Here is a 15,346-nt window from a genome sequence, read left to right on the forward strand (position 1 = left end):
TTCGGCCTCATTATTTGACTCTATTAGGGTCACTGGCTTGTTGCCATCTTAGCTGAAACTGCAGCTGACTTGTTTACATCTTAAAGCTGAAACGAGGGTTTTTTCGAATTCCTGTTTTAATATGAGCTTCTTACACTTCAGCAGGTACAACATTTTTAAAAAAGGTCATTGAACAAGTTTTTTTTCCCTAATCGCGTTCAAGTCCAAAAGTAAGAAGAGGTTCGCCTGATGAGTGTTGTCACGGTAACATCGCATTCCTTGGTCTCACGCGGCTCCATCGTCCATTAACGCTGTGCTTCCTGTGAAGGTGCATTAGGAGATCTGCTGCTACCTGTAATGCACGGTGGCCTTTATCACCATACGTGGGTTTAAGTGGCATAACAATGAGTCACATCATCCTATAAGGTAGCAGAGAAGACCACTGGGTAGGGAAAAAAGTGAGTGACTCAGTGATGGTGAGTGGGTGGTCAGGTACCGAGGCTCACTTCATGAGCACTGGAGATAATAACACACCGTCTGTACATCTCCATTCCCATTTGGGTTTAAAAACAGTCGGCCGCCCCAGCTGTTAGTCATTATGCCTGGTGGTTCAGAGAGTGAGGGAGGCTGCGTCTGTCGGGAGGCAGAGGAGTCGTGCCGGGCTTCAGACGGCGTTCCTTCAGGCGCTTCGCTGGAAGTTGCTGTTTAGTAATCGGTGTATTTTTAGTTTCGCGTCTTGTGGAGAAACAAACAGCCAACGTGGACAGTTTCTCCTGAGTTAAAAGCATCGTGACAACACGTTTCATTTATAAGTTGCTCCGTTACGTTTTTACGCCGTGTGCATGCGAAATGTGATGGGCTGTCGGTGTCTACATTACAACACAGGTTAAAGGTCAGCAGACGCTTCACAGCGAGTGAATGTTCCCGCGCTCACAGTAACGCAAAGTGTAGTTTTTAGGATCTGATGACGTGCACGCTGCTTTGAAGCAACACGGATTTATCTCATGAAACAATCTGAACTGTCTTGGTTGAGATTATTCGAATCTTTCCCTACTCGTACTTCAGGTCCAGACTGGCTGATACTTCCCGTCCTCCCTCCCCTCCCTCCTACAGTTCCCCGTTTCTCCCCCGTGTCTTCTTTTGAAAGCGTCGTGAACGCGCACGGCGGGGCGCTATTAAATGGGCGGACTTGTAGGCGCGGTCACGTCCACTGCGGCTCCGGAGGTTTTGACGGTCACATAAAAGTGCTCGTCCCACCCGCGGACCCACGTCTCTTCCCTCCGTGGGACCGGATCGGACCTGATCGGGACCAGCGCTGGTGAATTTTGTTTCTTTTTAAATCAAAATTGAAGCTGCGGAGCTCAGCATCTATTTATGACTCTCACTGTTGATGATATTATATAGTGCCGCTGTTTTTAGATTTTTAGAATCACAACACACCGTTTGCTGGAGGACTAGATGGCGCTTCTACGGATAAAAAAATATCCATCAGTGATTAACCTGTCTCTAATTGCTTTTCTGTGGCTATGTAGTCTTTAGCCCATTTCCTATTATGAAAACTTCCAAATGATCTCGATATAGTGATTTTTAAATCACCGTCTCTGCTCGTGTGTTGTCATTTAAACCCACCTCCACCGCGTTTCCCCTCAGACAAACCGCGCTCAGCTTAAAGGCGTCCGGCTGCGGAGAGACCCGTTTGACACCGGCGGACGTTCACCGACATCAGCCACAATCAAAAGGTATGAAGTGAGCGACGCGCTCTGTTGGACCGAGGTGCTCGTTTGTGCCAAGTTGCTGATTGTTTGCTTGCTTTCTTGCCTGATCTCGCCGGGACTCCGTTTTCCATTTCCCCCCTGCTGTGATCGCGTTTCACTCCTGTCAGCAGTTTGACCGTCAGCTCTTCCTATTCACTCCTCACGTCTATTAAAGGCCTCCGCGTGCCTCAGACAGCCGTGAGCTGAAGATGCTGCCTCTCGGGCTGAAACGTCTGCTGTTGCCTGCATGGGTCTACACATAATCCACCTTATGAACTAGTAAAGTTTCCATTTTGTTCTGTTTCACCCTCCAACTCTCTCTCGTCTATTTACACATTGATGTTTCTCAGGGCGCATCATCTTTACCAGCGTGGCTCGTGATTTCCGAGGGTGGAAGCGCACGAGCGGACATTTGATGCCAACAGTAAGAACGCACTGAATAATGGGGGACTCATTCTTCAACTGCTGTTATGTCCCACCCCACCCCCCAGGCGAGGAGGACCCCCGCGGACCCACGCGCTCGCACGTCATGACCTCCCACTCGACGCGCGTCCCCTCCGACAAGCGCTTCCTCATCTTCTTCGACTTCGACGAGACCATCGTCGATGAAACCAGCGACGACATGGTGGTGCAGGCGGCCCCGGGGCAGCGCCTGCCCGGCTGGCTGAAGGACACCTACCACCCCGGGCGCTACAACGAGTACATGCAGCGCGTGCTCGCCTACCTGGCGGAGCAGGGCGTCACCGAGAGCGACATGCGCGGCATCATGGAGAAGATACCGGCCACCCCCGGCATGATCACCCTCTTCCAGTTCCTCCGCACGCGCCCGCAGGACTTCGAGGTGGCGCTGGTGTCGGACGCCAACACCTTCTTCATCGAGTCCTGGCTGCGGCGCGTCGGGGCGCGCCAGCTCTTCCATCGGGTCTTCACCAACCCGGCCACCTTCAACAAGGACGGCCGCCTGCTGCTGAGGCCCTTCCACTCCCACGACTGCCCGCGGTGCCCCGACAACATGTGCAAGCAGGTGGTGGTGAGGGACCACGTGGCCCGCAGGACGCACGAGCGGGGCCGCCCGTATCAGAGGGTCTTCTACGTGGGCGACGGGGCCAATGACTTCTGCCCCGCGCTCGCGCTCGGCCCACGGGACGTGGCCTTCCCCCGGCGGGACTTCCCCATGCACCGTCTGATCACGGAGACCCACGAAGCCATGCCCGGCGAGTTCAAGGCGGTGACGGTGCCGTGGGTGAGCGGCGAGGACGTGGTGCAACGGCTGAGGAAGCTGGTGGCAGAGTAGTGGGTCGCTGATGGGGCGGTGGACGCTTGTAGTGTAACTCAGGTGAATTACTCCCACAGACTAAAGCAATAAAATCATTTGTACTGTCTGTAATACATGAATTGTTGGTTTGTTGCCACATTAGTAGGTTCCTGAGAGTTGCCACTGCTCAAGTGAGGAAATCAATAATCCAATGCTTCAGATTTAGCTGTAAAGAAAATAACTGGACATTGTTAGGAGTATAATAATAATAAAATTTTATAACACTATGAAAAGTAATTTTAAAAATGCACATTCATTTACTAGGTGCTTAAATAGTACAATCATACATATTTTATTACAAACTGCACTTTTTCATTGTTAAATTCGCCTTTGGTCTTAATGTATAAAGTTGACCAACAATGTGAGAGAAGTGTATGTTTAAAATGTTGTCTGTCTGTTTTGTTTATCTTTTGTTTATCAGTGTTTTTTCTGTGTAGGCCATGCCTACTAAAGAATTATTAGCACCAGCAGGAATAAAGCCATCAACTGAAAATCTGTGTCGAAATCTATCACCACACTCCTTCATCATCTATGCGGAAGAATTCCTAACCTGCCTCCATCACAGTCACACAGCAGGGGAACATTTGAGAAGCAGGCCTTTTCAAACACTAGTGGGATTTTAGGCAAATGTAGCACATGCCATGCCAATCCTACAAAGCCTCACCCTGTAATTAGAGTTAGCCTAATGTTACCAAAGCCCTAATTATTGCCTATATCTGTATTCAGGGTTACGTTGGTGGTTTAGGCACATTCCAGAGTTTGAGCACAGAGTGTACTTGGATTCTACACACACCCTTATTTTTACCCTTTAAGCTGCTTGAATAATTAATCAGAAAGCCTCTATTGGGTTCACCTCTTAGACTAGGTACGTTATAATCAGTCTGAAAGGAATGCTTCAGGTAAATTCTGTGTGTGTCGCCCTCCAGTGGCCACAATGAATAACTGCAGTTCATTTGAAAGTCTTAATTGGTCTATAAAAGTATTCTTCTAATATGTCTACCCTTACTTTGGGCAAGTGTATTTATGGGATGAGCATTTTCAGACCAACTGAAATTAACTGTTTTATCTTAATTTACAATCAAAACAGTATATAGATAACAGATCTAACGGCTCATTATTTTATTTTCCTAAATAATTTAGAGGATTTCAAGTACGTAAAATTCTATTTTTCAAAAGTCATAAAAATCAGTTCTTAATGTCTAGGTTTCTACAGGGGGGTTATAATTTTGCATACAATGGGGCATGTACTGTATCGACCAGCGTCTATTAAGATGCCTGTAGTAAACAATTCCACCACTAGGGGCGGAATTGCTTTACCTTCGAATGCTCAACTGTTCAACAGAACAAGAGAAGCGGAAGTAGTTTCCATGCGCATGGCGCTATTTGAGAAATTATTTATCTTCTGAGTAATTGCCGGACTTCTGCCTGACTTGGACTATATTTTCTATTAAATATATTGTACAATATTACAGGTGAGTCCGTTCTGCAGTTTTAGTTTGCAGCTTGGTGTAGTAAATCATTGTTTGCTGGACAGCCAAATAACAACGTAAGTTAAACGTCGTCCATTCATTGCAACGCTTGTTAGCGGGCTAGCATGCTAGTTCTGGGCTAGCCCTAACTGATGATACTGCCAGTATAAGAGGAACAATACGCTAAAATAAGCGACTTAATTCACGCTACGTGATCTTGTAATGTCAAAACTGCCCCAGACGGAGAACACCGGCCGGATAGATAGATAAACGAGCTAAGCTACGGTGGAGCATAGGATGCTAGAGGCAGAGTTAGCCTCGTTAGCTCCATAAGGTGAAGTGAATACTTCAACAAGCGAATTTAAAATGGAATTTGCATTTCAGGAGACCAACTATGAGCACAAACAACCTAATGATCCCTGACGTGCTAAGTGTAGTTTATTAAGTTGTAGGTGTAAAACAGCAAAGAACGCAGCGAGTGCTCAGTTACAGTGGGTCATACACGTTAATGTTGTGATATTACCTTATTGGCATTAACAATAGATTAAACCTCCTCACAGGTTTCTAAAAGATGGATGCTGATCTCTACGATGAGTTTGGCAACTACATCGGTCCAGAGCTGGACTCTGATGACGATGATGATGATTTGGACGCAGAGGACAGAGATGCTGACGAGGTGCTTTTAAAAATCAGTGTTAAATGTTATTAATTTGTAGTAATAAATATTTGCTTATCCAGTGCTTACACAGTAACACACTCTTTGTGCAGGCTGATGAAGATGATGAGGATGAGCCAGCGGACGCCGAAGAGGATGTCCCAGGCATGGAGGTGGTCCTGCATGAGGACAAGAAGTACTACCCAACAGCAGAGGAGGTTTATGGGCCTGAAGTTGAAACCATTGTCCAGGAGGAAGATACACAACCTCTAACAGGTTAGCAATAAAACAAACAACTTTGACAAGTTCATACATGCATGTAGATGACGGCACAAACATTTGTTGTCTTACCAATTTTAGAGCCCATCATTAAACCTGTGAGGAACAGGCAATTCACGTTGATGGAACAGGAGTTGCCGGCCACCATCTATGATATGGAGTAAGTGCCTCCAAATACTTTTCCTCAGCTGTTGGTGTCAAAAATGTTCATTTTGCGACATACTTATGTCTCTTATTTGAATTTAGAGCCACATGACCCTGGTAGGGTCTTATTTTCCTGCTGTTTAACAACCTCTTTGCTCTTTTCCCAGATTCCTTGCAGATTTGATGGACGGGCCAGAACTTATTCGCAACGTGACTCTATGTGGACACCTTCACCATGGCAAGGTTAGAGCCTGCATTATGGTTTTGTTTTTCTAGACAGAGTGTTTTGATAGAGCTTATGTTTAAGAGATTTAGGAGCTTGGGAAGGTTTTAAGTATATGCTATTGAAATGGCTGTACCTCCGTATCTCATAGACTTCTCAGTGAATGTGTTTTTTCTGTCCAGACCTGCTTTGTTGACTGCCTGATTGAACAGACACATCCGGAAATCAGAAAGCGAGATGATGTGGATGTGAGTGTTGCTAAAACATATTCAGTATTTATAAGTAGCTAAATATTTGTAATAAATGCTGTATCTGACAGCAGTGACTAAACCATCTTACAAACCTTTTCAGCTCCGGTACACAGACATCCTCTTTACAGAACAGGAGGTAAGTTTGAACAACTCTTGTGCCACCGATGTAAAAAATAGGATTAACCAAAAAACAGCATTGATGCTAGTATATTTCATTTCTTTAATTATGTAATTATCTTTTTTATGTTACAAAGAGGGGAGTTGGTATCAAGAGTACTCCTGTCACAATGGTTCTGCCAGATTCCAGAGGGAAATCTTACCTTTTTAACATCATGGATACTCCAGGTAATGTGTTTGAAATAGAGCAATGTATGCTTTAAATATAAGTTAGAGCAAATGACATAACAATGTTTTCTTCCTCAAAGGTCACGTAAACTTCTCAGATGAGGTCACATCCAGCATTCGGATCTCGGATGGTGTGGTCTGCTTCATTGACGCAGCTGAAGGAGTTAGTTCCTCATTTTTTTCTTACTGATACTCTCCCAATCTTGCATGTATTCAGTGCACATGTTGGATTTTCAGCCTTCCAATGATCCAACCTTTGTGTCTCTCTGCTCAGGTGATGCTCAACACAGAACGTCTGATCAAACATGCTGTTCAGGAGCGTATGGCCATCACCATCTGCATCAACAAGGTCGACCGGCTCATCTTGGAGCTCAAGCTACCTCCCACAGATGCTTATTACAAACTTCGTCACATTGTGGATGAGGTTAATGGATTGCTTAGGTAATTCCCTTTAAGACTTAATTGAGAATTAATTAATAAAAATCATAATTCAGACCTGTGGTGAACATAAGGGAAACATGAGACAAATGTGTTAATTCAGTACTGCAGTTTGTGAATTTTCATTGCTGTAGTGTTGTGAAACCTTTTGTGTTGAAACATTTTTTTCTTTATATGATTTTATTAATCACAATGATCTGTAGTATATGGTTCTTCATGACTGTTTATTTCTCTTCTCCTTCAGCACATACTCCACAGATGAGAACTTAGTGGTGTCTCCCCTCCTAGGAAATGTCTGCTTTGCCAGCTCTCAGTACAGTATTTGTTTCACTCTGGGATCATTTGCAAAGATCTACTCCGATACCTATGGTGAGAAAATGTTGATACCATGAACACAAACAATGGCTAGCTGTATTCCTACTACATCGTTTTGAGATGGTGGCCGATTCTCTTTGCAGGTGACATCAACTACAATGAGTTTGCCAAAAGGCTCTGGGGAGACATTTATTTCAACCCAAAAACGTGAGTGTCTAACTCGGCTTCGAGCATAGTCAGTGTTTCTGTTTTCTGTCTTCTGTCTAACACATGTGTATCTTATTGTCTTGTTCAGTCACAAGTTCACAAAGAAAGCTCCCAGCAGTAATTCTCAGCGCAGCTTTGTTGAGTTTGTCCTGGAGCCTCTTTACAAGATCCTTTCACAGGTTGGACATATTAATCTATTTTTCCTGTCAAGTTCAGGCCTTGTATTGAGCTTTTTACACATCACACACCACTTTTAAATCCTCTTTGTCTCCAGGTTGTTGGGGATGTGGACACATCTCTGCCCCGGGTTTTGGATGAATTAGGGATCCACCTGACCAAAGAAGAACTGAAGCTGAACATTAAACCGCTTCTGAGGCTCGTTTGCAACCGCTTTTTTGGCGAATTTACTGGTATTTATTTATTTTTGTTTGTAATGTTTTATGTTGCTATTTTATATTCAAATCATTATAATTTAGTTTGATTGCATTTATTTTTTAAACCTGTTAAGTAAAGGTGAATAGACCATTGTAACAGGTGCCTTCCTTTCAGGCTTTGTGGACATGTGTGTACAGCACATCCCTTCACCACAGGAGGGCGCCAGAACCAAGATAGAGCACAACTACACAGGAGGCCTAGACTCAGACCTGGGAGAGGCCATGGCAGAGTGTGACCCTGAGGTGAGTATAGTAAAACCAGAGCAGGAGTTTCCTGTTTATCTTTTTAGTGAAGCACAGAAACGCTAGTTAAATGTAAATGACTGCAGGCTGTTTGTAGTGGATCTCAGTAGTCTCCATTCACTCCGTTTACAGCAGTTACGCATTAAGCCAGCAGGCGTTTTTAAATTTTAAGTTGGCTTGAAATAAATAAACAAACAAACCAATAAAACTCTCCAAAACACATAAGTCAGTTCAAGACAAGGCAGTAAAATTTCCAAGTGAGTCTTTCTGCCACTTTGTGGATGTTAACTTTCCCAGTAAGCCTTCACCGTCCTACTTTCTGCCTCTAATCTGTCTTCCCTGCTCACCTAATGTCTATTGCCCTCAGGGCCCTTTGATGTGCCACACCACTAAGATGTACAGCACTGAGGACGGGGTTCAGTTCCATGCGTTTGGCAGGGTGTTGAGTGGCACCATTCAGGCCGGCCAGCCCGTCAAGGTCTTAGGAGAGAACTACACTCTTGAGGATGAGGAGGACTCTCAAGTCTGCACAGTGGGCCGACTCTGGATCTCTGTTGCCAGGTACGATCCAGAGGTTTGGGGGATTTTCTTTTTTAGAGCCAATAACCAAATTAAGTTTCCACTTCATTAATATTTTAGATACCAGATTGAGGTGAATCGTGTGCCTGCTGGCAACTGGGTCCTTATCGAGGGTTGTGACCAACCAATTGTCAAGACGGCCACAATAACGGAGCCCAGGGGCAATGAAGAGGTGAGACCTAAAATAAAAATTGTGAAGAACGTAAAACACCTTTTTTAAAAGTGACGTTTACATTTACATTTTACATTTCTCTTGACAGGCTCAGATTTTCAGACCACTAAAATTCAACACGGCATCAGTTATTAAGATTGCAGTGGAACCCGTCAATCCATCAGAGCTTCCAAAAATGTTGGATGGACTAAGGAAGGTCAACAAGAGCTATCCCTCTCTTACCACAAAGGTGTGTTTGTGAGCGCTTCGTGGTTCTGAACAGATTTCCAATGTGGTTCAAATAGGTTTGGTTAAAAACAAATTCTTTGTGGAAGATGAAAGTAAATGACCTTCATCATAGACATTCAGTTGTAGGTAACTGCTCCAGCTCCAGTTGTGCTCCAGTTGTAATCGATGTCTTGCTTGTTGGTATTTGTTGTTGTTTAGGTAGAGGAGTCAGGAGAACATGTAATCTTGGGGACAGGAGAACTCTACCTGGACTGTGTCATGCACGACCTGCGCAAGATGTATTCTGAGATCGACATTAAAGTAAATATTTTTGAGATTGTCCTCCTCATCAGTTTCTACAACTGGAATTAATATAAAATGTTTGTGTTTTTAAACAATAATATTTTGTAGTTTTTAGTAGTTTAATACTGTAATTCTTATAGTATTATCCATACTGTAAAGTTTGTAATGCTGCTCATCTTTATCCACAGGTTGCTGATCCAGTTGTGACGTTCTGTGAAACAGTTGTGGAGACATCTTCGCTCAAGTGCTTTGCTGAAACCCCAAACAAAAAGTGTGTATTAGTGATGATTCGTGAAGTTTAAATTGTTAAGAAATTGATGTAATTTATAGTCTTCAATGTCTTATATTATCTGACATGATCTGTTACTTTGATTGTTAGTTCGTTTGCTCTGTTTTTTGTTGTTGAGATTAATGTGCACTGGGCAATGATTTGGAATCTGTCAGAATCCGTGAATGATTGACAACTGTATGATGTGATTGACAGGAATAAGATCACTATGATTGCTGAGCCCTTGGAGAAGGGACTGGCTGAGGACATAGAGAATGAAGTGGTGCAGATCACATGGAACAGGTAAGAGAAGTTGACATGCCTATATTTTATCTAATGTTGAGGTCTTATTTAATCAGCCTTTCAAAACATTCAGTCATCCTAATTTACTTCTTAGTAAATAAGACTGATTATTAAAAAAACCTTCAAGCCAGCATGTGTTACTCAGTTTTTAACTATTATTATTTAAGTGTACGGCATTAGATTTAATTCTGCACTAAAGAATGGAGGTAACTGTCTGCTGTTAGAAAAGTGTTTGAGCTGGTCTGGCAGTGCAACCGAAGAAATACAGTGTTTGTGCTGCAGCGTCTCCATCTGTGATTGAGGACAGAGCTCAGCCTCACTTACCAATATAAAAAAATATATATATAATATAAAAAAAATAAAGAATTGGTCAAATGAGTTTATTATTAATAGGCGTGTAGTTCTCTTACATTTAGTATATTTGTCTTAGTTGCATCATTAAATTGTTGTTTTCTGATCATCGCCCTCCTTGTTTTTGAGGATTAGCATTCGCAGTCATATAACTCATGATGACGGGCTCGTCTCAATGCGTATCAGTACAAATTATGGAAAAAGTAAAGAATACTTGTATTTGGAGATTAAAGCTGAATAAAGTACGACCTACGCATCACTGATGCATGTGCTCATTAGAAACCTTCTCTGCTATATTGATCAGTTCACTCACTGTAATTGAATCGTGCACTAAGAGCAGGCATGAATCTCCCTGTCACCGTGACATGAATAGTACCCACGACTCTGTTCTGTGTGTGTGCTCTGCTTGAAAGCAGATTCCTGTCAATGCTCTGCACATCGTTGAGGCCATCTGGGCCCAACGGTGCCAGCTTGGAGTAGAAACGCCAGACGAGTGACATACTTCACACACCATTAAACTAAACCTTTGCTCTACTCCTCCTGTTCCATTAACCTCTGCCCCACGTCAAGCCGTCTCCTTAATGATCCTGCTGACACAAACCTCCTCTCACCCGCTAATTGTTGTTTCCTTCTTACAGGAAGAAGCTGGGGGAGTTTTTTCAGACAAAGTATGACTGGGATCTGCTGGCTGCCAGGTCTATCTGGGCCTTTGGGCCAGACACAACAGGACCAAACATTCTCGTAGATGATACGTTGCCTTCTGAGGCGAGTTTGACTAATTTTACTAGAACAGACATAAATGATAAGCAAACAAGAAGCAGTAAGCTCTCGCATGAGGATGACATGCGGCTACTGAAGCTAATTTGTGTATAAGCATCAGAGAAACATCTGTGTGTTCTTTTTTTAGTAACGTCTTCTATCTAACTCATTGTTCTTCCTGTGTAGGTGGACAAGACGTTGCTCGGCTCAGTCAAGGACAGCATCGTGCAGGGCTTCCAGTGGGGCACCAGAGAGGGGCCTCTGTGTGATGAGCGTAAGTTTCACATAAATGCGTGGAGTTTGCACTTGTTTTTTGTGCAAGGAGAACGTGTTTTAAGTCTGTCTTCCTGCTTCCCTCAGCCATCAGGAACGTCAAATTTAAAATCCTGGACGCTGTCATCGCTCAGGAGCCTCTGCACAGAGGAGGAGGCCAGGTCATCCCTACAGCCAGGAGAGTGGTGTACTCTGCTTTCCTCATGGTGAGGTCATCCTTCCTACGTCTCTGCTCACGTCCTCATCCTCCATTAGCTCCTGGGGACTTCCTTTTCATTTCTTTATAGTTCCATTACCTTAATTAGTGCTGGGGATTTTGCTGATGTGCATTTTAATCGCCTTTGACTGCTTGGATTGTCCTATTCAGCTTTTCCCACAGCTGCTGTTAGTTTTGCTCGGGGTGGCCGTACTGTCTCCACAGGCTTTCATGTGTGTTTCTGCGTTTCAGGCCACACCGAGGCTGATGGAGCCCTACTACTTTGTGGAGGTTCAGGCTCCAGCTGATTGTGTGTCTGCTGTCTATACAGTGCTGGCTCGAAGGAGGTTTGTCTGCATTCTTTATGATTAAACTGTTAACCTATTTAAGTAGTGGTAGTACTAGAGCTGCTATACTATGGACACTGGATAATCAAATGTTTCTTGATTTTGAAGATAGAAAATTTGTAATGAAATGATCTTTTTCTTTGTCACCAATCAGAGGTCACGTCACCCAGGATGCACCTATTCCGGGGTCACCGCTCTACACCATTAAGGCTTTTATCCCAGCCATTGACTCCTTCGGCTTTGAGACAGATCTTCGCACACACACACAGGGACAAGCCTTTGCTCTCTCTGTGTTCCACCACTGGCAGGTAACACTTTTACCCTGGGTTTGCATCTCCTTTTGTCAGAGAAATCAAGTTGTAGGTGCAATTATTAAATGCACTTCAGACCCAGATGTTCAGAGCACTTCAGTGAGTGTTTACTTAGAATAGCTCCTAAAACTGCTGTTTGATTAAAGCAGTGCATGTGATTGTTTATATGGCAAATTCGACTTTAAATGAACCCTTCAGTTCCCTGTGCACACGCGCCAAATAAACACTGTCACCCAGAAAACTGGCAGCTCGTGCAGCAGCGTGACCGGCCGCGTGCACACGTCTGCCACTCTGGCTAAACTGCTTTTGATGTGCATGTTGAGTCATTAGGTTTTAAATATAATGTGGCTGTGTGTCCCTCCCAAGTCTGACATGTGTTTATGTCTGCACTCTTCAGAGCTGCGTCAGTGAAAATTAACTCCACTTAGTGTAGATTTTTCTAGATGAGAAATTAATTATAGCGTGTTATTGTCCAAATGTGTTGGACAATAAAGCCAATGTGGGTATTTCTTTACAGTATGTGTATTGTTAAATCATTAATTATTTACCTTTTATACAAAGCTGTTACTAAGTCAGATGTAACCCTCGTCAACATCAGCAGTTTTATTCAAGGTTTATGTCTACATGACCTTTTTGGCACCAAGCTGATACCAAACCTTCATTCCAAGGTATTAAAGGTTCCATCACAGTCTTAATGCTAGAATAGAGTAGAGTTGATGCCTCACAGAGCCTTTGATCTGTGTTGAGGCAACATTAAGTCAGTAGTTACTTTGAGTATTGGAATGCAGACAGCACAGTGTGACTGGTCTGCAGCTCCCGTCCATCTGTTGACTGGGCTTCTGCCACTCCATTGATTATTTTTTCCCTTTTCCTCCTCTTATGATCGTTTCCTGCGGCTGGAGATGTTGTTATTTATTCACTTTGCCCTAGTTTGTTTTTATTATTGAATAGAATGCTTCCTGCCAAGTCTTCCCTCTTCCTTCTATCATTTCATTCAACGCTCAGTGTCATACATCCATGGCAACAACATCACCTTGTGAAGGTCATCACATGATCTTCTTAAGATAATGGGTTTAGTGAGTCATTTTAAAAGCCTGATGACTTTTACCTCAGCTTGGTAATATTACACTGATGCCAGTTACCAACTTAATTAGTGACAGGACTTGTTCCATTATGTTGATGGACGCACTCCTGACTCAGTGCACTTGCAGTAAACTTGCAAATAAATCAAACATTCAGTAAAATGTCTGCCGATGTTAAACTCAGAATGTGGTGAGTGTTTAATGCTGTCAGATGGTTTCTTACACTGTGTGTCAGTGAGTGAAGATCTCTGTAGCTGCTGTTCAGTCAGTCATATTTTCCTTCAGATCGTCCCTGGTGATCCATTGGACAAGAGTATTGTGATCAGGCCTCTGGAGCCTCAGCCTGCCCCTCATCTGGCCAGAGAGTTCATGATAAAGACCCGAAGGCGAAAGGTGAGACTCGTGTTTGCTGGTTTATAAATGCTTCTCTTAATTTTACCTTTTTTCCAAATTATTCATGCAATTGCTTGTTTTGCAGGGTTTGAGCGAAGATGTGAGTATCAGCAAGTTCTTCGACGATCCTATGTTGTTGGAGCTGGCCAAACAGGACGTGGTGCTTAATTACCCAATGTGAGAATGCAACACATACTGCAGACCGTAGCGACAGCCAACAACATCAGCCTCCACTACTCATTCAAATCCTACATGAAAGCTACGGTCAGCTTTCATGCTTTCAGATTACGATGTAGTGGTAAATCTGACTCTCCAGTACCTCTGCAAAACAGCAGCCAATAAGAACTGTGACAAGGAGAGATCACCTGGATCAGTTTAATAAAAAGATATCGAGGATATGACTTGTTTTTACCTTCGTAGATAAACATTACAGATGTTTGTTGCTGAGCTTTTCTTTTTTTGTATTTTTTTTTATATGTACAAATGATCATTGTTTATGTAGAATAACACAATTCGGAAGCTTTTTTAAAAAAGAAAATGTGATGTCATGGATGTGTATCAGAATTAAAGAGAATTCATAAAGTTGCTTTGTATACAAAGTATAGATGCATTTAAAATGTACACGTTGTGAGTGAAGTGGACTCGGTTCCGGGTTGGAGTCTTGCTGATGGGTGAGTGAGTGGTGTGATCCTGTTTGGACGATGACTGACAGGCTGAAGGATGGATGCAGGCAGAGAGGAAACGAAGCAAACGTTAGTTAGACTGCTGAATACAAAGGAAAAAGAAGCGAGGATGCAGCTCATCAAGGAAGACAGGTGTCGCCAAAACAAGAGGTCCTGACACGGGTGAAGGAGGTTGAAGCTAAAGTGTCTTGTGTCAGTATAAAAATTAGTAGACCATCTTAAGTGGAAATGAATTTAAAAGGATGTTGGCTTATGGAAGTAGCGCCCCATCTGGAGGCCCGTGTGAAGTTTATGGTTGCTTCACTATGACTTTCAGATGATTCTTTAGTTCTGTGCCCAGTACAGCTCAAAGGTTAAACCTCACACAGCGAAGGCCATGAATTGGGCGACTTCTCTCCACCGCCTGATGGATTTGTGTGCGAGTCTCTTCACACCTTCAAAAAGGCAACCTTGTCTGAACGGTTCAGTCCTTCATCACTCACCGCTGACAAGCCCCCCCAACTGTTCTGGAGGTGGTGGAGATGGGGAAGGTAAGAGGAGGGACAGGAAGAGTCAAACATGGCTGGAGCAGCTCTGACATTTGGACTGAATGTCAATCCTGTCCACTCGGACAAGTGATATTTTTTTTATTGAAGCAGACAGGGGAGGATGGAGATGAGGCAGATGCTGCGCCCATTTCACATTCGTGCAGAACCAAGAAGTGCAGAGATTCACTAAATGCTGTGGACGTGAATCGTGCCGTGATGACACTTCCTGCGAAGGTATCGACATGCGGATGCTCTGAGGGTTCGCATCCTCTCGCCTCCGATTCCGAGGCATCTGCTCCAACAGAATGTGATCGACTGTGCACACGTGTTAAGTAAACATGCACTCGGATGACATGGTCCCATCACTCCTCCCTTGTGCTGGCGTAAGCTGCGATCGTGCCTGGCCCCGGGTGCTGGGACGGATGGCAGCAGTTCTTGCCGGTCTGAACAAGGCCCCGGAGCACTTGTTACAATCTGTGGTCCCTGTGCTAAATATAGAGCGCACCGAGCTGCTGCATCGGGTTTAAGGCCGGCTCGGGGC

At 43.8% G+C, this 15,346-nt stretch overlaps 2 protein-coding genes across 4 annotated transcripts; both read left to right on the plus strand.

Annotated features, from left to right (window-relative positions):
* The first annotated feature begins 597 nt into the window (after positions 1-597).
* On the plus strand, positions 598-3,541 carry phospho1 (phosphoethanolamine/phosphocholine phosphatase 1). Of its 3 annotated transcripts, none has more exons than XM_029159206.3 (3): positions 598-1,297; positions 1,630-1,718; positions 2,084-3,541. In XM_029159206.3, the coding sequence occupies exon 3, from the start codon at positions 2,176-2,178 to the stop codon at positions 3,025-3,027; it is 852 nt and encodes a 283-aa protein (XP_029015039.1). In that variant the 5' UTR covers positions 598-1,297; positions 1,630-1,718; positions 2,084-2,175; the 3' UTR covers positions 3,028-3,541. The 3 variants fall into 3 exon arrangements, with proteins under 3 accessions (XP_029015039.1, XP_055367060.1, XP_029015040.1); XM_029159207.3 differs by having other exon boundaries at positions 1,107-1,297; positions 2,225-3,541; XM_055511085.1 differs by having other exon boundaries at positions 1,630-3,541.
* Positions 3,542-4,362: 821 nt separating this feature from the next.
* On the plus strand, positions 4,363-14,181 carry eftud2 (elongation factor Tu GTP binding domain containing 2). The gene is made up of 28 exons (XM_029159822.3): positions 4,363-4,520; positions 5,078-5,193; positions 5,286-5,448; positions 5,533-5,611; positions 5,763-5,838; positions 6,001-6,066; positions 6,170-6,205; positions 6,324-6,414; positions 6,495-6,577; positions 6,689-6,855; positions 7,097-7,221; positions 7,311-7,374; positions 7,463-7,553; positions 7,649-7,784; positions 7,924-8,051; positions 8,419-8,612; positions 8,691-8,802; positions 8,891-9,031; positions 9,229-9,330; positions 9,501-9,583; positions 9,797-9,883; positions 10,873-10,999; positions 11,180-11,267; positions 11,354-11,472; positions 11,715-11,809; positions 11,964-12,117; positions 13,488-13,595; positions 13,681-14,181. The coding sequence occupies exons 2-28, from the start codon at positions 5,089-5,091 to the stop codon at positions 13,774-13,776; spliced, it is 2,916 nt and encodes a 971-aa protein (XP_029015655.1). The 5' UTR covers positions 4,363-4,520; positions 5,078-5,088; the 3' UTR covers positions 13,777-14,181.
* Positions 14,182-15,346: the final 1,165 nt, after the last annotated feature.

The sequence above is a fragment of the Betta splendens genome, chromosome 8 (assembly GCF_900634795.4).
Source record: "Betta splendens chromosome 8, fBetSpl5.4, whole genome shotgun sequence".
NCBI classification, from domain to species: domain Eukaryota; kingdom Metazoa; phylum Chordata; class Actinopteri; order Anabantiformes; family Osphronemidae; genus Betta; species Betta splendens.